General features: G+C 46.9%; 1 protein-coding gene across 1 annotated transcript in view; it reads left to right on the forward strand.

Annotated features, from left to right (window-relative positions):
* NCAPD3 (non-SMC condensin II complex subunit D3) overlaps window positions 1–25710 on the forward strand; it is a 675764-nt gene that overhangs the window by 564728 nt on the left and 85326 nt on the right. Inside the window, exon 30 of the mRNA XM_069224452.1 lies at window positions 3266–3453. Within this exon, the coding sequence (XP_069080553.1) occupies window positions 3266–3453 (188 nt within the window). The remainder of the gene's footprint in view (window positions 1–3265; window positions 3454–25710) is intronic.

Here is a 25710-nt window from a genome sequence, read left to right on the forward strand (position 1 = left end):
TATCCCAAGTTCATTGAGGGAAGTTTCTTTAATTCAAGGCACAGTTTGCTTCATACAGAGAAATTGTTCACCAAACACAGCCAACACGTGTTTCGTCGCACAGGTGACTTTTTCAAGGCTGTAAAACAGACATATAAGATATTTGTGTATCTTTTTACGCCTAATTTGAACACTATATCGGCAAAACCAATCAATGTGATATAAGGTAACAAACACTAAATATGGTGTCATAGCCAGAAATGCACCACCCAAGTGAGTAGAACATGGAAAGGTAGTGTGGACATGGCAGATCCAAGTCAAAAGACAATGATGATTATAATGAGTTGTAGGGACACCAGGTGAGAGACAGCCTAAGTGAAAAAAAACCTGAGTAAGGCAAAGAAAAGGCAGAGACCAAAAGGAAAACCATTCGGGAATGTGCTCAGGCATAGTGAAACAGAACCGAAACAGTAGTGAGTAATAATATGTCAAAACTTGAAGAGATCAAACCATCCGCATCTATGCTTCGGCGTACACAAGAAAAACAAATGATGTAGGTAGGGAAATACTAGAATAATGACTATACCTAGACCAGCAGGCCTGGTTGGTAAGACTGAAATATCTCCAAAAACTGTGTTGGTTTTATATCTGTAACAAGAAATTCCTGACATCACTGACCAGTGTATGTCCACTGAAAAAAAATAACCGTTACCGGCAAATATCGGCGAAAAATGCAAAAACTAAGTCATGAACTACCTGAAAGTATACTGGTAATTAAAGCGTCTTGTGACCACGGAGTAACTAATTAGAAGTAGTAGCCAGAAATCTTGGGCCCTGATAAGTCCAAATGCACGCGTCCTACACAAAAAATGAAAAGAGGAAAAGTACAAGGAGGTCAAGCGCTAAACATAAGACAATTATACTGTAAATGCTGAAATGACTGCACAAGTCGGACAACCCAAGTTGATCCGATAGCACATTGCGTGACAATAATAAAAAAATATAAATTATAAAAAACCGATGTCAGGTACGTAATTCGGATGAACGAGTAAACACTAACACAGTGGTGTAATATGAATCCAAAATAGTGTCTCCCCCGATTAAGATATTAATAAAGGTGACGGTGCTTTTTTCGCAGAAACAGAGGATGGTTTCTTAAAAGGCACAGATGAAGGGACAGAGGAGGATTTTTTATGCCTCTCTGAAGTGCTAGCATGAACTCTCTCCCGTTTGCTGGAAGATTTCTGAGGTGAAGAAGATGGTCTGCGGCCCTTGTAAGACCCTGAAGCAGTCTTTTTGTGGCCTTTCCTTGAGTGGTGGAAGGGAGATCTTGTGTCTGATCTCACCCTCTTTGATGACCTTTTAGATGTTGAAGAGTCATCCCTCTGAGTCAGAAACTGGATTATCCCTGTATTTTAGTTTCTGCAGCCATATCAATAATCTGCCTTCCCTATCCTTTAGAGTCTTAGAGGAAAAGGTACGACAAACCTTACAGTCCTTGGCTGAATGGTCTGGATAGAGGCAGTAAATGCAATCCTGGTGAGGGTCTTCAGAATGAAGTCTTTTCTTTCCATAAATTTTGCAATTCCTGAAAAGACCCTTCTTCTCCGTATGAGACATGTTGAAGATGGTTTTCCAATCAGGTCAGATACGTTTTTCTGAGAGAAAATGTGTTGAAAAGGTGTGAAGAAAGAGCAGAGCTCTGAGGAGACTCCCTAGCACGACGTGCGGTAGAAAGTCTGAGGTGCTGGAGCTTCTCTCAGTAGGATTCTAGAGGGTGGTGTCGCTTGATTGGTGGATACTCAAGTTTGGTCCTTTTCCTAAAATGACTCTGATAGACTGTTAAAGTGAAGAGGCATAGGGACTTTTTGTTCATATATTTTAACACTACTTGTGTAATTTATACCGGGGGCTCCCATCTCGATGACGGGGAATGATTCAAGCATGTGAATCTATGAAAGATTCCAATACTGGAGAACTACAGTTACAGGTAAGTAACTTATTTTCTTCCGGGAAACCACTTGTTGGTACCACAATTCAGTGCTTATGACTGCAATTAGATTCCATTGTAGGAAAAGTACAATTACATGTAATTATGCAATATTTTTGTTCTCACCATCTGCACGTCCTTAAGGTGATTTTTGGGTGAGATTTTGGGTGGACTCTCGCCAGAGTCTTAACAAAATTAGCTGATAATGCTTTAGTGTAATGTTTGTTTGTGGTATTGTATTCTAGTAAAGCTGGGATTTTCTGATGGTAGTCTTTGTTTTTAGTTCATTTCTAGATTTAATTTGTAATCCGCTAAACAAAAGCACCTTCAAATGTTAAAACATTGCTTACAGCTGTTGCAGAGATCTCGGAAATAATGTTTATTTTTATATGTGGTAAAGCATCTGCAAGCTAGTTTGTCCTCTGTAAAATAAAAAAAATGTATATATATAGATAGATAGATATATAGATATAGATAGATATAGATAGATAGATATAGATAGATAGATATAGATAGATAGATATAGATACAGATAGATACAGATAGATAGATACAGATAGATAGATACAGATAGATAGATAGATATAGATAGATAGATATAGATATAGATAGATAGATAGATAGATAGATATAGATAGATAGATAGATAGATAGATAGATATAGATAGATAGATATAGATAGATAGATATAGATAGATAGATATAGATAGATAGATAGATATAGATAGATAGATACAGATAGATAGATAGATACAGATAGATAGATACAGATAGATAGATAGATAGATACAGATAGATAGATACAGATAGATAGATATAGATAGTTCTTCAGTGTTGATATCTTCCCTAGATAAATATGCAACTCTCACTGCCACAGATGAGTGTCACAGGAATGGAATTATTTGACTCCAACAATGTGCACTTGTTTTTAACAAACTAGTTTTGTGATCGTACTGGATCTTTGCAGAACACAACTGTATCTATTGTTTGTTTCTTGGGTAGCAGTGTTTTGGGTGAACAACTTAATAATTCATTGTTTTTCAGCTTTTGGGATTGGAGTTCTGCCAAGAGTGCAAACTGAACACTTAATCTGTTAGACTGAACTGATCAACATTTTGCAAGAGGCCAGGCAATGGACAGCTATTGGGTCTAGGCATTTGACATTTTAGGAACTGAAACTCGAGCACAAGCAAAAGATTAAACTATCTTTTAATTTACTAATTGATGGAATTAGCTGGCTCAATAGACTATTGAATAAAGTAGAAACAATGGGCTTTACTTATGTCATCTCTCAAGGTATCACCTCAGCAGCTTCAAAATGGTACCCCCACTGTACATCAGAATGAACAAGCAGCTATGTCTCCTGTGTCATCACGGTTGATACCAGCTGCAGCATCGCCTAGCAGTCAACAGCGAACACCGTTATATTCCCCATACCTTACACCCAGAGTTGGCATCCTGAAGAATTTGGTGACAAGACCTAGGTAAGTCATTTTTCAGCAGATAAGCATTACATGATTTCCTGGCTGTTCTTTTGAAGAGTTTGGTGCCAGCACAACCAATCCCTGTCCTAAAGGTTATACTCTTGAGAGTTTCTTTTGATAAGGTACCACTTTGGGTAATAGAAGCACTGTAAGAGAGCTAAGACACTGAAAAGACCTGTACTTCAACCGCTTGATTCACTTGCTCCTTTAATATGGATGCCTACCCATGTAATGTTATGATGATTTGTATAGCACACTAATCACCCTAGAGTGTATCCAGGCACTTAGGCAGGTGTCTAGGTATGTGGGCCCGAAGGTGCTTATACGAAGAGCCAGGTCTTAAGCTTCTTGCAGAGCTTAAGAAGTGAGGTTGAGGCTGATGTGTCGAGGGAGGTCATTTCATGTCTTTGGTGTGATGAAGGAGAATGAGCAACCTCCAGTTTTGCTTTTGTGGGTGAAAGTAGGGCAGAGCGTTAGTGCCTAGTGGGTTTGTGAAAGTTTATGCTGCTGTTTATGTAGTCTGGTTCCATGTTGTCTAGGGCTTTGTATGTGTGCGTGAGACGTTTCAATTGGCTGCGCATGTAAATTGGGAGACTGGTTAGCTTCCGGAGGAGCGGTGTGATGTGGGTGCAGCATGTGAGGTCAAGTGTGCAGTTTGAGATGTTGGCTTCTTAAAAGGCCATATGATCCAGGAGTGGAGTGCAGTCCCAAAGAATGTGCTGTTGCTCTGCTCTCTTTAAAGCACTCTACCTCTGTATCTGTATCTGCATTTTGAACTAAAAGTATTTTTCCATCATAGGCGTTGTAGGTGCTTGTGTGGCATTTGTGTTGAGCGGGGGTGTTGAAAACATTAATATTTGGATGAGTGTGTCTGTGCGCATGTGTGTGGGTGTTTTGGTGGGTGTCTGCTGAAGACTCAGCAGTGGGTTCAGGTGAAAGCAACCTCGGGCCTGACAGTTAATAGGGGCTTTGCTTGCAGTTGCAGACCAGCACCAAGGGAACCAGCCCTCCTAACCATCCACCCCTCACCTGTATGCTTAGTAGTCCAGACATCCTCCACTTCCAGCATCACCCCTAGAGCTGTCCCTGTGCATCATCCTGACTGGGAGTCCAACCACCTGGAAGCCATAGTGAAAAAAGGGGGTTTTCAGCTGTCAGCTTAGCCCTTTGAATCTTCTGTAGATAGGCCCATTTTCTCTGGGACATGGCAGTAATAGTGATTACGAAATTCCTGGACCATCTGAAAGATCACTTCTCAGAAGTTGTAAGGGATGGTCAGGATGTATTTAGGTGCATGGTGCAACTGGACTAGATACTGCAGACAGTGAGGCAAGATCTTTGGACACCTCTTTCACTTTGAGTCACCATGCATGGATACAGTCCACAGGGTTCACCTCCAAAGTTCTGAATACTTTGTTGGACAAGCCCTCAGATGGAAAAAGACAGATGCAGAGCCAGAGAGCTTCAAACAGAGCAGAGAAACAGCATGTTCTTTGAGAATGCAGTCTGCACCTGGATCATTCGGCCCTTTAGGAAGCCAACCTCTGTCTATAGGGATTTCTTGAGCTTCTGAGAAAATACAGAGATCATGTTGCAAGGAAAGACATTTCTTTAGGACATTTCAGCTCTTGAAATAGGGTCACTATGGATTCTTCCACATTAGGATGGGGAGCACATTTCGAGGACCTGGCAATCACAGGGCTGTGGTCTCCAGAAAGGCAGAGTTGTCACATCAGTCTGCTGAAAATGTGGGTGAATCATTTGCCACTGAAGCCTTTGCTTCAGCACTTCGTGATCAGATGGTCCAATCTTGGCCAACAACATGACTGGGATGTGTGCATGTTGAGAAGCTCTGAAACTCTGGGCCTGAACACACCAGAACGGTCTGTGGATGGTGACCATAGGTGACACTCTATCTTATAGAGACTTCTAGTTGCAGATTCCTTACCTTTGAATTTCTCCAGGCATCAGACTGGACCCTAAGATTTTTCTTTGCGTAGTACCCTTTCACCCCGTCACATGGCATCAGTCAACTCCGCTTCTGGTCATGTGATGACGTTACAGCCGTATATAGGCACCACCCCGGCACACTGGCATGTTCTTTTCTTTCTGCGCTAGCCTACGCGCATATCCGGAGAAGAGCTACCCTCAGTCACTTTTTGACTGACTTTTTGTCCATTTCTTGACACTACGTGGTGCATCGAGATATCTGTGCGCAAGACCGGATTCAAACCTTGTGACTTATGTCACTGCATGATGTTGGTAATGGATCCGCACCTCGTGTGCTTGTGGTGACTGGAGCTCTACCCCGTCTCGAAGTTGTGCTCCGAGTGCCAGGCCATGAACCTGAAGCCTTTGGGGGAGTGGTCCATAAAGCTCATGGTGGCCCAGCACTTGGCTCTTTGATGCTCCAGGTCTCGTTTAAGAGGAAGGTCACAAGAACGCTTGTGGAGCCATCACCACTCGTCCCCGTGCCACTCCAAATCATTATGACATTCGGGTCACAAGAAGAAGTCAAAGAAAAAAAAGTTCTTCAACTTCACCTGTCGCTCGGATGATGTGACATGGAGGAGCAGCAGCACTCTTGGCCTCCATCCTCGGAGCCTGCTTCTGGGTTGGCTCCGCGCCTCCCAGTATTTCTGGGAGTCGGAGCCACCCCTGCCCAACTCAGAGTTATACGAGACTATACACCTTATTTTTGGGCAGTCCGACCCTCCTGTGATGACTTCTGGCCCAGTGGGGTCAGAGGGGGACCCCCTAAGGATCTGCGCTTGTAGCTTCGGCCTCTGCTCCGAGGGTACCCCAGGATCCGTTACCAGATCCGTGCCGACACCGGACTTTCCTCCCAAGGTTGGATCCTGACCCTTAAGCTTATGAGTACGGTGAGAGTATGGCAGGGTCACTGGACCCTTTAAAATTCCAGCTAGTCGATCCTGAAATGGATTGGGCGAAGCCAGTGGTCTTGATACCTCCCCTGCCACTGACATGCTTTCTCCCCCTACCATGGCTATGGAGGAGGGAGCCTCTTATTCAATGGTGGTGAGAAGAGCGGCTGAGGTCCTGGGTTTTGGGTTGCTACGGCAGCTGTCAGGACAAACCTCCTGACTAAGGTGCTTCAGCCCGGGGCTTCTACATCTGAGCCATTTTGCCCTTTAATGAAGCCTTCACTGATGTCCTGCTGGGGACGTGGTCTAAACACCGCACAGGGGCTCCTCTCAACAGGACTTTCACCCCTACCAATGGCCTGTGCCTAACGACCCTAAATTCTTGACTCAGCATCCCACGCCTCAGTTTGGTCATGTAGGCTTCTCACTCTTCTGGCGCATTCACATCCGCACCCCAGATAGGAAATCAAAACGGCTGGACCAATTTGGAAAGAAGTTATTATCTTCCTCCAGTCTGGCATTGTGGCCCGTTAACACACCATGCCTTTTGGGACACTATTCCAGTACTTTATGGGATACAATCGTGCAAGAGCTGCCGCAGCTCCTGCAGAAGGCCTAGGGGATTCTCTCCCAAGCTGTTGCTGATGGGAGAGATGCAGCCAAGTTCACAATTCGTTGTGTGCTGGGCATGACAGACTAAGTAACAAGATCGGTTGCGTTGACGGTGGCCTTGAGGCGCTATGCTTGGTTGAGGATATCTGGCTTTTTGGGGGATGTGCACCAATCGCTTATGGACATGCCCGTCTCTTCGAAGAGAAAGCGGACTCAACGTTTGAGCGCTTTAAGGAGTCCTGTGCTACAGCTCGGTCCATGGCCTCTCAGCTGCTCCTCGCTCCCCTCAGTCTGCTTTTCGCCCCTTTTGTGGCTACGGAAGGGACACCCAACCGCATCCATTTCTCTCCGGCCACCGTGACACGCATGCTGCCCATCCTTTGCGTGGCTAAGGGAATCCAATGTCCTCGTGGATGAGGAAGCCAGCTGTTGGCCCAGTCCACCAACCCCCCTTTCCCGCCACAGCCTCTAAACCTTCCTAATCCATCGCTCCTCACGGACCAGTTGGAGGCAGGATTTGCCATCACCTGCCCCACTGGGAATCCATCATGACGGAGAGGTGAGTTTTGCAAATCGTCCGAATGGGCTATTCCTTCAACTTTGAGACAACCCCTCTAGCCATGCCACCACCCTACAATCAGATGACGGAGGATCACGTGGCACTTCTCTGTAAAGAAGTTAAGTCTCTTTTGGCCGAGGGAGTCATAGAGAGGATCCCTGAGACAGAAGTAGGTTGTAGTTGTTATTCCAGCTATTTTCTGGTGCCAAAGAAGGACAAGGGCCTCTGCCCTATCCTTGACCTCCAGTCCCTCAATCCCTTCCTCAGGAAGGAGAAGTTCAAAATGCTCACCCTGGCTAAGGTCCTGTCAGCCCTGGAGACTTGATTGTAGCGTTGGACTTGCAGGACGCATACTTTCACATTCCCGTTCTGCCTTCCCACAGACTTTACGTGCGGTTTGTGGTGGGTCACAAGCGCTTTCAGTTTACTGTGCTCCCCTTTGGCCTTACTAGCGCCCCTCAGGTGTTCACGAAAGTGATGGCAGTGGCCACAGCTCATTTGTGCCAGCTAGTGGTCTCAGTCTTCCCCTACCTCGAAGACTGGCTGTGGAAGGTAGGCTCATCCCAGACTGACATCTCCAACCTCCAGACTACAATGGACATCCTGCATTCACTGGGATTTACTGTAAACATATCAAAGTTAACACCTTACTCTCTCTCAGATGCTCCCATTCATCGGAGCAGATCACTTTAGTGCCTGTCCTCCCCGAGTGGCGACTCCAGGATGTTCAGGCCATGATACCGATGCTTTGACCTCTGTCCTGGGTTTCGGTGAGAATGACTTCGAACCTGCTGGGCCTCATGGCCTCCTGCATCCCACTGGTCACGAATGCCAGATGGCATATGCAGGCTCTGCAGTGGGACCTGAAGTTCCAGTGGGCGCAGCATCAGGGGATTCTCTCCAACATAGTCCAGATCTCAGAGGGAACTGCGCAAGATCTGCAGTGGTAGCTTTCAAACCGGGATTGGGTCAAAGGTAGATCCCTCTCCCTTCCCCAACCAGATCTAACAATAGAGACAGATGTGTCATTCCTGGGATAAGATGGCCACATGGAGGAGGTGGAAATCAGAGGCATCTGGTCTCCACCAGAGTCCTGGCTCGACATAAACCTTCTGGAACTCAGGGCGATCAGGCTTGCATTGAAAGCATTCCTTCCCGCTCTCAAAGGGAAGGTGGTGCAGGTGTTCCCGGATAATACTACTGCCATGTGGTACAGCACCAAGCAGTGGGGGTGGGATTGTGGACTCTTTGTCAAGAGGCCCTCCGTGTCTTGGCGCAGCTGGAATGTCAGGGCATATCCCTGGTGGTTCAACATCTGAGGGTGGGGGAGGGGACTCTCTGAATGCCAGAACAGGCAAACTCAGCCGTCAATGCATGTTCAATCATGAATGGCGTCTATATCCTGAGGCATTGCTAAGTCTCTTTCAGCAATGGGGAGAGCTTTGGTTAGATCTCTTCACCTCCGCAGAGAACACGCAATGTCAGCTGTTTTGTGCATTGGAGTTTACAAGGCGACACTTTTCATCGTGAGTGAAACGCAGGCCTCCTATACATCTTTCCGCCATTACTACTTCTGCCCAGAGTTCTCAAAAAGATCAAGAATGACCGAGCCCAAGTACTATTTGTGGCTCTAGACTGGGCAAGAAGAATATGGCATCCTGAGCTTCTGAGCATGGACATTGATCCTCCACTCAGACTGCCTCTTCGGGAGGATCTACCGGGACAGCAGCAGGGAACGGTTGTCAACCCGAACCTGCCCAATTGCCGCCTTCTTGCGTGGAGATTGAGCAGCGACAGTTGACATCTTTCAACCTTCCACCCGAAGTCTGTAATGTTATTTTGGCAGCAAGTCTGTTGATACCCTTTCTGCACCTTGGTCTGAGATTCTTTTCTTAATACTTCTCTTGCCCAGGAGGGCTCTGCCTTAGGCACCCTTAAGGGTAATCTGTCTGCCATCTCAGCTTTCCTCAAGCTAGCTGATCAACACTCCTTGTTTAAATCCCCCATTGTTGCAAGATTCTTCAAAGGTTTTGCCCACAAGTTTCCGCTTACCCTGTTCATAATGCCCCAGTGGGATTTGAACCTGGTACTCACTTTCCTCATGCGTGCTCCCTTTGAAACAATTCATAATTGTCCTCTTCGGCTTCTCACTTTAAAAACAACCTTACCTTGTAGCCATCACCTCTGCACTTAGAATGAGTGAGCTGCAAGCTCTTTCTTTGAAGCCACCCTTCATCTCTGTCCATCCTGACAAAGTGGTGATTCGTACCAGGGCCTCGCTCCTTCCTAAAGTGGTCACGGGCTTTCGTGTAGGCCAATCCATCATCTTGTCTACTTTTTACGCACCCCCTCATCCTTCTCGTGAAGAAGAGAGACTCCACCGTCTGGATCAAAAAAGAGCGTTGGTGTTGTACCTTAATCGTACCAAAGACTTCCAGGTGGATGATTAACTCTTTGTGGGTTATGTGGATGCGAAGAAAGAATGGGAGGTGCAGAAAGGGACCATCTCTAGATGGGTTGTTCTCTGCATTAAATGTGCTACGCTTTGGCTGAGAAGCAACCCCCTGAGGGTTTGCCTGCTCACTCTACCAGAGTAACTGCTGCAACCACTGTTAGCCCGCAGAGTTCCAGTCCTGGACATCTGCCAGGCAGTGACGTGGGAATCTTTGCACATGTTCTCTAAACACTACTGCCCGGGCAGTCCGGTCCGCAGGGATGGCTGCTTTGGCCATTCGGTTCTGCAGGACTTCTTAGTATGATCTTATTTCGCAAACGTGCCTCCCGGGTGGTATTGCTTGGGTATGTAGTGTAAGGTAAGGAATCTGCAACTAGAAGTCTCTATCAGATGAACAAGTTGCTTACCTTATGTAACAAATTATCAGCTATCTAGCTAACTCTAGTTGCAGATTCTTTACCGACCCACCCATCCTTCCCTTTCAGAGCAACAGTTCTGGTGCACCAGTTTGTGTTCTTTATGGCTCTCCACTTCTGGCGTGGAAAGTAATGAAAAGAAACTGACAGCATGCCAGGGTGGCACCTATAGACCACAACGTCCTCACAATGCCAACAACAGAACGGAGTTGACCGACGCCAACTGACGGGGCACATGGGTACTGCTTGAAGTAAAATCTCCGGATCCAGTCTTACCCCTGGGGGAAATTTTAAGGTAAGGAATCGGCAACTAGAATATGTCTCTACCAGATAATTTGTTACCAAAAGTAAGTAACTTGTTTGTCAGTGTCTACTTGCCGACCACAAGTGGTGTCTCCATCCTGAGGTTGCGCAAGACCACATTGCCCTGTGCAGCGACGCCCACTTCCCAATGTTCTGAGCCCTCCAATATCTGCCACAGGGATCCTAGGAGGATGCGTTTCTGTTGAAGTGGCAGTTTGGCTTCTACTACCATACACTTGATTCCACAGGTTCCGAGGAAGATTCACTACGAACAAGCCCAAGCCATTCTTACTGCCTTGTTCTGGCCATCAAGGGTGTGATACAAAGACCTAGGCCCCGTGTTCATTGGGACCCTCCTCCTTTGTCTCACACTCAGAGTGGACCTGTTGTCTAATTCAGGGGGGCAGGTCCTGCACTCCAATCAGAACAGCCTACACATTTTTGCATGGTGATCAAGCACGCACTTCAGAGTGCCTTTCAGCTACCATCAGAAGTGGCGGACATGGTCTTTTTGGCACTCCACTTCTACAAAATCTGTTTACTTTGAGAGATGGAAAAACAAGGTGATGGATGGAATGTTTGAATTAATCTTAGCCAATGGCAGCCGTCCAGACTCCATCCTAATCCATCGTTTTTTTGCCCACCATGCCACCCCAGTTTGGAACCAACCATATGCACCTCTTTCTTGACCCTGCTTCCCATGGGAACAGTCCAGCCTGAACTGCAAGGCATGGTCCCCCCTGGACCGGAACATGCATACTGGGACCTGTTTAAGAGTATCACACTTTAGCAGCCAGACTAGCTTGAATCCAATGGCACAGTCAGATACTTAGAAGAATGGGTCAAGTTTGACTCCTGGTATGCCGTGATGGGTGTTGATCCTTTGAAAACGTCCTTTGGCAATGTACTACAGTTGGCACTGTTCATGGCATATCAAGGCTGTGCAGAGACTGTGGTCAAGCAATACCTATTGGTGCTTTCGGCAATCCTCTGTTTACCAGATCAGCCCTCTTTGCTTAAGCCTCTAGTAGTGATACCAAAAGATCGGTCAAACATGCATCTGCCAAACGCTTTTATAATGTCTTAGGGGGGGACCTTACTTTGGTTCTGACATTACTTATAGACTCCCTTTGAGCCCTTGCACTGTTACTAGTTGCGGTTTTTGACATTAAAACCAGTTTTATGTGCTGCATTCACCTCAACTTGCTGTGATAGCTGGTTGCGAGCCTTGCTTGTCTGACCGCTTTTTACATGTTTCTTCCCAGACAAATTGGTGTTGGGAACTGAAGTTGCTTTCTTTCTTAATCGTTGCTTTTTTCTTAATCGTTGCTTTCTTTCTTAATCGTTGCTTTCTTTCTTAATCTGGTGTCCCCTTTCTATCTGGGACGCACCATCACACTACCTGTCAACACCAGGGCAGTGCGCGCTCTATTGGCGACTAGAATGCAAAAACCCAGCACTCTCAAAACAACGTAATTTATGCATTGTGCTGATATGTTGTTTAACCTTTTGCATTGCAGAGTTCAATCCTGAAGACTTATTTTTAATGTGCTTACAAATGCTGTTCATTTGCAATGTATTGCTGCAGGCTTTCAGAGTGTGTTAGGGTGTGGTCCCTTTCCAGGGCCTTCTAGAGACTTTCCCTGCAACATGCCTAGGTGTGGTTGTGGGCTGGGCCAAGACTCTATAAAAAGGAGCCAGCCCAGCTCCAAGTGCTCACTATTCAGAGGTCCCGGTGCAGAGCAGCAGCTACTTCCTGAGCTCCTGTCCCGGTGGCCTATTTGATCTTCCGGACATCTGACTTTCATTCTTCATTTGGAGATCCTTGTTCTGGGCGGTAAGACGGTGGTTAGGCTGGCCTCCTGACGCCGTTATCGAGAACTCTCATGTTCTTGGGCCTAATTCTTTTATGATTTGACAGAGTACTTTGCGCGTGTGAAATATGCGCTTGAGTGTTTGTGACATTTGCAGGGTGACTTGCGAATCGGCAAGACGCGCAATTCGTTTCATGATAATTTAATCTTGTTATTTCATTGCACGCTACCATTTCTTGACATTTTCATGGTGGCTTAAGAATCGTCAAGACCCGCAATTTGTTTTATGGTGTTTTAACTTTGTTGTTCATTGCGCGCTACATTTCTTGACATTTACATGGTGGCTTAAGAATCGGCAAAAGACGCGCAATTCGTTTCATTGTACTTAGATCTTGTTGTTCATTGTGAGCTGTTATTTCTTGGCATTTTACATCGTGGTTTACGAATTGGCAAGACGCGCGATTCGTTTAATGATGATTTGACTTTGATATTCATTGCATACTATCATTTCTTGGCATTTTACATGGTGACACTCGAATCGGCAAGATGCACGATTCTCTCCTCGAGTTTAATTCATGTTGTTTATTGTATGCCACTATTCTAAGATATTTATCATGTAATATTCGAGTTGACAACTTATGTGATTTGTTTTACTGAATCCATATTGTGTTATTCATGGTGCACATTCCTTTTATGGTGTTTACTATCTATATATATATATATATATATATATATATATATAAATCTACAATATGCGCAATTTGTGTTGAAACATTTTAAGAGTACACAGAAGATCAGAGTTTCTAGATGCAATATTGTATGGTTCTAGTATGCATTCTCAAAAAAAGGATTTATATGACTGGTTTGAAACTTAGTCAGAATGTTTTTTCTGATTCTCATGTAAAGGAAAGTACTTGAATAAGAAAGTTTTCATTTAATCCATCTTGATTCCCTTACAGGTATTCGGCCATCTTGAAACTTAGTCATTTTAAACTTAATTCTTAGATTGTTCATGTTTTCAGAATGACTATGCTTAGAATCATAGTCTAGTATTGATTTTAGGAGATATAATTTTCATATTGTGTGTTCTAACCTTTTTCTTACTATAGGTCTCCTTCCCAGCTGTTTCCCTTCCTAATCCCCTCTTCCCCTCTTGAAGTCTCTTAGCCTCTGTGATTTATCTATCAGAGTCTTGGAGCTGTTCAGTGGTGGACGTGTTGGGAACATGCGCAGACCCCGAGGATCTGGTGACTCTGACACTACCATCCATTTACTCACCTCCACAGCCTACCAAGGAGGAGGTGAGGCTTCACTGGCTCGACCTAAAGCGTACAGTGAGTTTTTACATCAGACTTCCAATAGAATTTAGCTCATACCACCAGCTCTTCATCAGCTACATAGGCTGCAAAATATGACATTATTTTACACTTGCCTCTTATGGCGCGGAAGATGTAAAATACACACTCACATGTTCTACTGCTGCCCGATTATAGTTACCTTTCCAATTTTTAGACATTTGAAATAATGGTGAAGTGAAATTGTAAATCCGAAATTTTGACTATATACCTTAACCAACACTGCACCATCTCCAAAGTCACTAGAGTTGTAGTCCTGTTTGATTGTGACTATACATTCATGCCTTATAAACTTGAGCAAAATTGTGATTAAATCGTTTAATTACAGGAAAGCATTACATTATTGACTTCTGTATTATGTTCTTGAGACTGTGGGTAGTGGAAATGGAAGTTATTTTTTCCCCAGAAGGCTAATAAATTCAGATTTCAATTCCTTAACAGTCTTAATGGCTTATTTGTACTATGTAAAAGGGTATCACTAGGATGCCATTATGACATATGACATATGCTTATGTCTTTTTTTTTTTGCTCTGAATTGTGGTTGGGTGGGTTTGGGGGGTGCAGAGAATGTGTATTTTCCCCTCATTGGGTCACCAACAGATGAGTGCTTCCTCCGGAGTGGTAATTTTACCTGCTGCTGAGGTCCTGATCCTACAACTGCCTTCTGCTGAAGTTGAGACAAATGTCCTTATAGAAGCCCTTTAACCTGTCCTGCTTGCCCTGAGTTCTTTCCCTAGTTCAACAAAGCCATAACTGCCATTCTGATAGGCCCTTGGTCTAAGCCTTGCCCTTGAACAGGAAAGTGGTGACCCTGGTTTTCTTACGCAGCATCCTACTTCTGAGCAGTCGTGGCTGGTGGGACCTTTGGTACCCACTACAAACCAGACCAGCCTCCTGCACTCATGGACACCAAGGTAACCATACAGCCCAGCCCACCAGCCCTTCTTCTGCCGCCTCTTTAGTGCACCCTCCTTGTTGTAGGAGGCTGGCCTGGTGTGTGGTGGGTACCCATGGTACTTACACCGTATACCAGATCCAGGTATCTCTTCTTACTGTAGTGTAATCAGTGTCTAGAAGCCAGGCTCTCAAGCGGTACCTGTGGATAAGCAGCCAATGCTTATCTAGGTGACATGCAAAGCTCATGCAACACCACTGTAGTCACACAGCTCTTAAACACATGAAAGAAAACACTCATTGTTACAAAAATAAAGGTACTTTATTATGGTAAAACAAATACTAGAATACTAATAGGCAGTTCCCCAACTGGAGGTAAGTAAACACACTATTATATACAGATTAGCAATCAGTAAAGAGTATAAAAAGTGATAAGCATTGGCAAAAGTATAGGCAAACATAGGGAGGGCCAAACTATATACTAAAAAAGTGAAATGTGAAAGGCACTCCCCCGCCCAAGGATGTTGAATCAGTACAGGGGAGCTGGAGGAACTAGGAACCCCAAGAGGTGAGTACCTGGGTGACCCCCAGAGACCAGGAGAGGAGAGGTAAGTACCTGTTTTTTCCCAAAACCGACAGGAGGACTTTGGAAAAGGATTATGCAAGACCCAAACTAGACTGGAAGAACCCAAAGGTGGATTCCGGCAGAAGAGGACCTGCAAAGGGAAGGGGACTAAGTCCAGTTTGTGATATAGTGTCCGGTCATTGCAGGAGCCACAACCCACCCTTCTGTGGATGCAGGAGAGGGTCAACAAGGAACGAAGAAGACCAGCACTGCAGCACAGGAGATAAAGAGGAGTTCCTGAAGTGATGCAGATGGTGTCCCACGTCGTCTGCTTGGTTGCAGTTGGTCAGTGGTGCAAGAGAACCAACAAGAAGCCTTGGCAAATGCAAAAGAAGAAGAAGACGGCGGCGAGTTGCAAGGCTGAAGAGGACCAGCAAGGCCCAGGGGACTAGACCCAAAGAGGGGAGTCCGGGGTGACCCTCAGCAGTCTGGAGAGTCACAAGTAGAGGAGGAAGCCCCCACAGTCAGCCAACTGGCAGCAGACCAAGCAGTTGCAGTGAGGTCCACTCAGCACACCTGAAGAGGAGTCCCACGTTGCTGGAGCAGCTGAGAGGAGACTGTGCCTGGTAGGAAGACGTGCTGGGGGTGGGGGCTACACAAAGCCTGAAGATCCCTTAGAGGAGGAGCAAACAAAACTTGGTAGCTGCAAGAGTTGCAGTGCAGAGGGGTACTGTCCTGCCACGAGAGTTAAGGGCTTACCATCTCCCAAGATGGACAGGTCGCAGAGAAGACCAAAAGGACCACTCAACACACCACCTGTGATGCAGGATCCACGTTGTTCCGGAGAAGAGCAGATCTACCCAGCCAGTTGTCATTGCAGTTTTTGCCTGCAGATGCAGGGGAGTGACTCCTTCACATCAAGGGAGATTTCCTTCTTACTTCTTGGTGCAGGCTGGAGTCTCATCGGCCTCAGAGGATACACAGCCAGGGAAATGTTCGAGTTGCTGGAAAGAGCCGAAAAAACGGATTTATTGATTCCTGAAAAGTCTAGTTGCGGTTCCATTAGCCAGATGATAAAGTAAACGATGCAGAGGAGTCCTGCTGAAATCTTGCACTTCTAATCTGAGGACCCACCCAAGAGGGAGACCCTAAATAGTCCAGGAAAGGGGACTGGTCACCTAGCGGGGTGGCCACCTATCTGTGAAGTCACCTTCCTGACCTGGCCACACAGATACTCCCAGGGGGCCTCTGCACATCTTGGATTCAAGATGGTTAAATCAAGTGGCCACGTGGAAGAGCTCTGGGCAACACCTCTAGGGTGGTGATGGACAGGGGAGTGGTTACGCCCCTTTCCTTTGTCCAGTTTTGCGCTACAGCAGGGACCAAGGGTCCCTAAACTGGCTTATGCAAGTAGGGCAAAAAATGTGCCTTTCAAAGCATACCAGTAGCTTGGGGAGGCCATGTAACACCTATTTCCAAGGGAAGAGGGTGATTCCTCTCTCTCTCCCACAGGAAATCCTTTGTTCCTGCTTCCCCTGCTTGAGCTGGTCAATCAGCAGGAGGGCAGAAACCTGCCTGGAGGGTGGCAGCAGCGCCGGCTGCTTGCAAAATCCTGAAAGACGAGTAGGAGCAATACTCGGGTGACCTCCAAGGAGACCCCAGAGTGCATGGAATCATACAACCAATACTGGCAACAGTATTGGGGTATGATTCCAACATGTTTGATACCAAACATGTTCTGGTTCGGAGTTACTGTTATGTAGCTGGACACAGGTAGTGAGTGATCTGTGTCCAGTACACTGTTAAAATGGATTCTCTTCCAGGGGATCCTCATCAAAGTCATAAACATTGAATATTCCCGCCCCCGTGCGGGGACCCCGGAGCATATATAAAATACACACATATAATACATGTGTAACAAACAGTCATGCAGGCTATCATGTTAAAAACAGGCTAAAATGCTTTATTTCTATGAAGTTTTTTTTTTTTTTTTTTTTTTAAATATAATAAAGACTACAATAGAGCATAAATATCTACCCAAGCTCCTAAAACTAGGCTTAGTGAAGTAAGCAGCAGCAAACTCTAGAGAAAAAATAGAAAAAACTGCATTGAAAAACAATGAAGCATTCTTAGCCAATAGGCTGCATGCAGGTTAACACAGGAGAACCATAAAAACGTTGGCACCGTGCCTTTAAGACCCTGAGCACCTCCAGTATCCCACCATGCCTCAGGGGTGAAGGAAAGGTGACAGTTGGTTCACAGTTAGGTCAGTTCTTTTTTCCGGCTTCTTCTGAGAGGATCCTGGAGCATTGAGCTCTCAGTTTTTCTGAGTTTTTCTCAGAAAAATTCTTTAAAAAAGCGTTTTTTCACTTTTCACTCGACAAATAACATCTTTGTCTGAGCTAGGCAGGTTTTTCCTGACAGAAAAATGCCTTCACTTTTTGTCAAATGCCCTGCTTGTGGGAAGAAGAAGGCCCAGTCAGATCCCCACTCTCTGTGCATAGTGTGCCTGCCTCAGAGTCACTGCCCTGACACTTGTAAGTACTGCAAGAACATGTCTAAGAGGACTCAGAAAGACAGAGAGAAGATCCGGCTACATGGGCTTCAGGAGAGGCAAAGAACATCGTCCTCCTCACTTCAAAGACAACCAGAAGGCCATTCTCAGGAGAGAATGGCTCGGTCGACGTCAGCAGGTAGGAAAGTACCTGTTTGTTCACCGTCGACGTCGTCGCTACCACCGTCTCACCGGCATAGATCGCCGTCGACGGTGACACACCCGACGTCGAAGGAAACGGCGTCGAGGGAACATCAGCGCAGGGGCAGGTCTCCGTCGACGGCAGCCCGCCGATCGACGTCGAGCCATCGCCGGCGTGCCCGGTCGCCGCCAAAGGCTGTGCGCCCCCCGACGTCAGGACACACGACGTCGAAATCACCACGAATGCACGAGAGACATCCGCCGTCGACCTCCCACCGCTCCACGTTGAGGCACACGACGGCGAGCAAGTCGAGGTCCAAGGATTGCCGTTCGACGTCAAGGCACTCTGCGTCGAGGCACTCAACGTCGAGGCAAGAGCAACCGGCTGGGCGCCCTTCGACGTCGAAACAGCCATCGACGTCGACTCAGGTTTTACCTGTCTCACAGGGAGCAGAACATCGCCCCACGCCAGACAAGGCGCCATCTCCAGTGGTCTTCATACCGAGCGACTCTTCTCGGTCAAGAGCAGCATCATCTGGGCATGTCTCGCCCATCAATCTATCTCCGAGATGGCTGGAGAGCCTTAACAGACCAGCGGCCTCCCCAGATTCGCAATATTCGCGAATGTATTCACCTACTGCCTCCCTGCCAAGAACGCCATCACCGACAGCCAGGGCAGAACGGGCTCGTTCTGCTCCTCGCCAACCGACAGCGAGGCCTAGGCGCTCTGCTACAGCGTCTCGCAGCAGGTCTCGCTCTCAACGAAGATCCAGGTCTCGGTCAAGAAGAAGATCACCCTCTTGGTCTTCATCAGGTTCATCTGTCGGGCGTTACTCACCCACCCTAACAGATTCACCACCTGCTTGAGTCTCACCGGTGGATGACATTACCACGTTCAACGAGGTGCTGCTAAGAGGAGCGCAGAAACTCAACATAGAGGTTCCAGAACCATCTACCTCCTCATCGGTCATCTTTGAGACTCTGCAACAGAGATCAGCGTCAAAAAAGTTGCTGCCTCTAGTGCCTGGTTTGTTGCAGCCAACCATGGACACTTTTCTGGCCCCAGCCTCGCTTAAGTCTGCCCCGGCTAGGATTCTTAAAAAATACAAGGCTCCCGAACAGGACCCTTTGTTCCTCAGGAAGGATCCGCCACCGGACTCGGTTATAATAGCTGCCGCCCGAAAGACCCACTCAGTGGCATCTTCATCCCCCCGGATAAAGAGAGCAGGCATCTAGACTCTCTGGGGAGAAAGATATGTGGGACGGCGGCTTCGGCAATGAAAGTCTCCAGTGCGTCTGCGCTCCTGGGCAGGTATGATCGTTCTCTGTGGGACTCTCTCAGTAGATTCACAGAAAAATTGCCCAGAGAGGACAGACAAGATTTCCAGGAGAGACTACAAGAAGGATGCCTGGTATCCAACCAGGTTATCAGCGCGGCAGCAGACGGGGCGGATTTGGCTGCTCATGGGTACGCACATGGAATCTGGCAAGGAGATCTTCCTGGCTGAGGCTCACTGGTTTGAAACAGGAAGCACAACAACGCATCCTGAATCTCCCATTTGCCGGGAACTGTCTATTTGGTGCCCATGCAGACGAAGATATGGCCCGCATGAAGACCGAGGTGGATACCATGAGGGCGGTGGGCCTGGAAAGAAAGAAAGATTTCAGGCGGAGGTACAGGCCGTATGACAGGCGCCCTTTCCAGCAGAGGGTTCAAACCCCTCATTGGTCGCAAAGGTCACAGCAACGACAGGGACGCCCTCTTTTTCAACAGAGAAACACAAGGGAGCGAGGGTCAAGTAGACCTCAACAGTCCACTCCGAAAGCACCCACCAAGCAATGAAATCTCGCTTCCCTCGGCAATGTACACCACTCCGGTGGGGGGAAGTATTACAGCTTATCGTCACGAGTGGCTCTCTATCACAAGAGACAAATGGGTGCTCAATATTGTCGAACATGGCTATTCTCTTCTTTTCAAACAGCCTCCACCACGCTTGCCACCAACCAAAGACAATCCATCTCATCTCAGCTTGCTACGCAAGGAGGCTCTCGCCCTCCTAAAAAAGAATGCCTTAGAAAAGGTTCCACCTGCACACAGAGGACAGGGGGTCTACTCCCGTTACTTTCTGGTGGCGAAGAAGGGTCGAGAGGGCGTTTTCAGGCCAATTCTGGACCTACGGCTGCTGAACAAATACATAAGGAAGCAGAAGTTCAGAATGCTAGCGCTTCACCAGATTTTCCCTCAGCTGCATCAGGGAGACTGGATGTGCTCCATCGACCTGCAGGATGCGTACTTTCACATCCCAATAGCTCCCAAACATCGAAAATTCCTGCGCTTCCGAGTAGCGTTACAGCATTACCAGTTCAGAGTTCTACCCTTTGGCCTGAAATCTGCCCCAAGAGTTTTCTCGAAATGTATGGCAGTGGTGGCGGCGCATCTTCGAAGACAAAGGATATACATATATCCATACCTAGACGACTGGCTACTGAAGGCTTCTTCTCCGGAGCAGGCGAGAAGCCATCGGGACATTGTACTAGGAGTTTGCAAAGCTCTAGGTCTTCAGGTCAATTACCAGAAGTCAACCTTGATTCCAACACAGAATCTTCACTACCTAGGAGCTATCATAAACACAGAACTCCAAAAAGTGTATCCTTCGGAGGAACGACTATCCTCAATAGACAGGAAGTGTCCGGACCCGTTGAGAGCCAACGCACCTACGGCACGTCAGGTGACATCGCTGCTGGGCTCCATGGCATCATGCATTTTTATTGTCCCAAATGCCAGACTTCACATGAGACCCCTCCAAGAGGCATTGGAGACCAACTGGAGCCAGAGAACAGGTCGCTGGGAGGACACGGTGCAGCTACCGGCGGTAGCACTTCAGTCATTGAGATGGTGGATGCACAGACCTCACCTGTCAGTGGGGGCTCCGTTTCACCAGGTGCTTCTATCCGACACCCTAGTAACGGATGCGTCTCTTCAGGGATGGGGGGCTCATCTGGGTCCCTTTCAAGCGCAGGGTCTGTGGTCAGACAAAGAAAAGCAGTACCACATCAATCTGCTAGAACTCAGAGCGGTCCATCTGGCTCTCAAGTCTTTCATGCCACTAATTCAGGGGAAAACGCTCTTGATACACACGGACAATACAACCACGATGTATTATTTGAACAAACAGGGAGGAACGAGGTCCCTACCCCTATCGCGAGAGTCCCAAGCGATATGGCATTGGCTCCTGGCCAGAGGAATGTCAATTACAGCGGTTCACCTGCCAGGTCAGCAAAACGTGGAAGCAGATTTTCTGAGCAGACACCTAGAGGACGCTCACGATTGGGTCCTACACGGCGAAGTCGCAGAATACATCTTCGCGCAATGGGGTCGGCCTCAACTGGATCTCTTCGCAGACGAAGTAAACAAGAAATGCCGAGACTTCGCATCCAGGTTCTACCGTCCGGGATCTCGAGGGAATGCCCTGTTGATCGACTGGTCAGGGATATTTCTCTACTCTTTTCCGCCGATTCCCCTCATTCCGGCAGTGATCAGCAAACTTTACAGATCCAGGACCAGAATGATTCTTATAGCACCACAATGGTCCCGACAATTCTGGTACACGGATCTCCTCAACCTGTCGGAAAAACCTCACAGGAGGCTGCCGTGCAGACCGGATCTTCTGAGCAGAATGGAGGGCAAGATTCTACATCCCAACCTACCCTCTCTGAGCTTAACAGCATGGCTCCTGAATTCCTGCAGTATGGGCACCTAGGGCTCTCGCAGGAGTGCATGAACATCTTGAAAGAGTCCAAACGGCCTTCCACGCGGCGTTCTTACGCTTTTAAGTGGAAGAGATTTTACATATGGTGCTGTCAGCAAGGTCATAATCCCATATGGGCGCAGGAGGATGTCATACTGTCCTATTTGCTTCATCTAGCGAAGTCCGGTCTGCAGGTATCATCTATTAAGGTACATTTGTCTGCTATTACAGCCTATCGCAAGTCGCCTTCTCAGGAATCCTTCTTTACAAAACCTGTAGTCAAGGATTTCTTAGAAGGTTTGAAGAAAGTTTTTCCGCCCATTCGGAGACCTTCTCCTCCATGGGAACTGAACATAGTCTTGGCAAAACTTATGGGCCCTCCTTTTGAGCCTATACATAAGGCCTCTTTACAACACCTTACGTGGAAGACGGCTTTTCTAGTGGCCATTACTTCAGCGAGGAGGGTCAGTGAAATTCAGGCCTTGTCTTCAAAAGAACCGTACACGGTTTTTCATGACAATAGAGTGGTTCTACGAACTCATACATCTTTCCTTCCGAAGGTGGTGTCAGAATTCCATATTAATCAGACCATATCTTTACCGACGTTCTTTCCCAATCCGGAGACTCCGGCAGAGAAAGCATTGCACTCATTAGACTTGAAAAGAGTGCTGAAATTTTATCTGGACAAGACAAAATCGATTAGACACTCTAACCGCTTGTCTGTAAACTATGGTCATTTGAGGACAGGAGAGGCAGCATCTAAGCGAACAATATCAAGATGGATAGTTTCTTGTATTGTTAATACTTACCAGCTAGCTAATAAACAATTACTAGCGCGGCCTAGAGCGCATTCCACAAGGGGAAAAGCGGCTACTGCTGCCCTCCTTAACAATGTTCCGATATCTGAGATTTGTAAGGCTGCTACATGGAAGTCTGTCCATACGTTTACTAGACATTACTGTTTAGACTCAGATGCAAGAGCGGATGCCCAAGTGGGGCAGGCCTCTCTAAAATATCTATTTGCGTAAGACATATCTATTCCTGCACTTCTATCGGACAGTCCGCTGGATTTAGGGATGGGCTTGCTAATCTATTCAATGTTTATGACTATTGATGAGGATCCCCTGGAAGAGAAGGATAAGTTACTTACCTGTAAATCCTAGTTCTCTTCCAGGGGTATCCTCATCAAAGTCATAAACAACCCACCCTCCTCCCCGGACGCACGTCTCCTAGAAGTGCAGGACAGACTGTATTTTAAATCAGTTATGCATATTGTCACCGTAAAAAGAACTGACCTAACTGTGAACCAACTGTCACCTTTCCTTCACCCCTGAGGCATGGTGGGATACTGGAGGTGCTCAGGGTCTTAAAGGCACGGTGCCAAAGTTTTTATGGTTCTCCTGTGTTAACCTGCATGCAGCCTATTGGCTAAGAATGCTTCATTGTTTTTCAATGCAGTTTTTTCTATTTTTTCTCTAGAGTTTGCTGCTGCTTACTTCCCTAAGCCTAGTTTTAGGAGCTTGGGTAGATATTTATGCTCTATTGTAGTCTTTATTATATTAAAAAAAAAAAAAAAACTTCATAGAAATAAAGCATTTTAGCCTGTTTTTAACATGATAGCCTGCATGACTGTTTGTTACACATGTATTATATGTGTGTATTTTATATATGCTCCGGGGTCCCCGCACGGGGGCGGGAATATTCAATGTTTATGACTTTGATGAGGATACCCCTGGAAGAAAACTAGGATTTACAGGTAAGTAACTTATCCTTCCCCGCACTTACAAAGTCCAGTGCAATTGAGCTGGGTTTTGTAGGGGGACCTCTACTCATGCAGGGGTTCCCTCACACACAGGGACCTGCACTCTGTCCACTGGGTTAGGAGACAGTGACCTGGTGCAGTGACCTGTAGTGAAAAGGTGAATCCACCTTTTCATGCAGGCTGCAATGTCAGGCCTGCAGACACATTTTACATGGGCTCAGAGGTGGCACAATACATGCTACAGACCATGGGGAACCCCTGATGCCCCAATGCCATAGGTGCCATATACTAGGGACTTAAATGGGGGCTTCGGTATGTTAATTGTGGGGTGTGCAACCAAATTTAGAGGGAGAGAGCGCAATCACTGGGTCCTTGTTAGCAGGATCCCAGTGAAAACAGTCAAAGCATGCTGACAGCAGGCAAAAAGTGCAGGTAACCATGCCAAAAAGAGGGTACTTTCCTACACCTGTTGCATGACTCGGCATCACTCCCGGTCTCGTTCGAGAGGAAGGTGACAAGACCGCTCCCAGAGTCATCACCACTCTTCATCGTCCCATTCTAATTCTTTGGGACACTCTGGTCATACCAAACGTTCTTCGGCTTTGCCCCGTCACCCGGCCGATGTGACACTGGAAGAGTGTCAACGCTCTAGGCATCAGTCAGTGGAGCCTACTTTTGGGTCCGCTCCACACCTCCTGGACTTCTGAGGGGACCAGAGCCACCCCTCCCCCACTGAGTGGGGCCCAGGCGATCCGATAGGGGGCCCTCTGGTTCTGTGCTGGAAGCTCTGGCCACTGCGGGCCCCTCCTTATCGGTTTTCAGATCCGTGCCGACACCGGTCGTGCCAATGCAACTTTCCCCGGAACGGCAAAGACGTTTACGCTCCAGATGCTGGTTGGACCCACAATCGATGTCGACCTAGTCCTCAGCCTCGACGACACGGAACGGCATCACTCGACGCCTGATATGGACATGGACATGGACATGCCACAGGAATTGAGCAAGGCTAGTGGTCTGGATACTACTCCAGATGCTGGCATGCTTTCTCCCCTGTCGTGGCTACGGCAGAGGGAGCGTCTTATTCTGTGATGATCAGTAGGGCAGCTGAGGTCCTCGGCCTCGAGCTTCCTTTTGCGGCAGTCTGGACTAACCTGACTGAGGTGCTTCAGCCTGGGGCTTCCACTTCGTAAACCCTTAGACCATTCAATGAAGCCCTCACCAATGTCCTCCTTGGTACCTGGTCCAGACCCAGCAAAGGGGCTCCTGTGAATAGGACAGTCTCCCGTCGCCATCGACCTGCACCGAATGACCCTAAATTCCTGTCCCAACACCACACACCTAGGAGCGGGTTCTTCCACTGGCGCATTCCCGTACGCTTCCCCAGATAGGGAATCAAAAAGACAGGATCAACTTGGGAAGAAAATGTTTTCTTCCTGCAGCCTGGCATTGGGGTCCATGAACACTGCATGTCTTTTGGGCTGCCACACTCATTCATTGTAGGATACAGTCGTGCAGGTGTTGCCACAGGTCCCGGAGGAGGCCCAGGCCATCCTCTCCTACGTTGTTGCTGATGGGAGGTGTTAGACCTGGCATCTTTTGGCATGTTTCCGCTGTCTTTTTGGCTTCTGACCGCCTGTTTTTTATGGTATGCTGGATTCTGTTTTTTCTGGTTTATTGTCTCTGCACACTTTACCACTGCTGATCAGTGCTAACATGCAATTGCTCCCTATTTAAAGTGGAGATATTATTGGTTTATCCATGATTGGCATAGTTGATTTACTGGTTGTAGGATGCTGGCCTGGTTTGTAGTGGGTACCTTGGGTCCTTACACCTTATCCAGGTCCAGTTATCCCTTATTAGTAAAATGTAGTAGTGTTCTAGCAGCTTAGGCTAATAGAGGTACCTGTAGCAGAGCAGCTTAGGCTGAACTAGGACACATGCAAAGCTCCTGCAATACCACTATCGTTACATAGTACTTATACACAAGTAAAGACAATACTCAGTGTTACCAAAAATAAAGGTAGTTTACACAAGGCCAAAAATATTTTAGAGGCAATATTCCTTCTGGAGGTAAGTATTATACATAATATATATTCTAGACACCAAAATAAGGTAAGTAATTCGACATAGGATAGTGCAAACAATAGGAAATGCTATAGAATGCAATAGGAGAAAATAGGTTGAGGGGCAACA

The sequence above is a fragment of the Pleurodeles waltl genome, chromosome 3_1 (genome assembly GCF_031143425.1).
Source record: "Pleurodeles waltl isolate 20211129_DDA chromosome 3_1, aPleWal1.hap1.20221129, whole genome shotgun sequence".
Lineage (NCBI taxonomy): Eukaryota > Metazoa > Chordata > Amphibia > Caudata > Salamandridae > Pleurodeles > Pleurodeles waltl.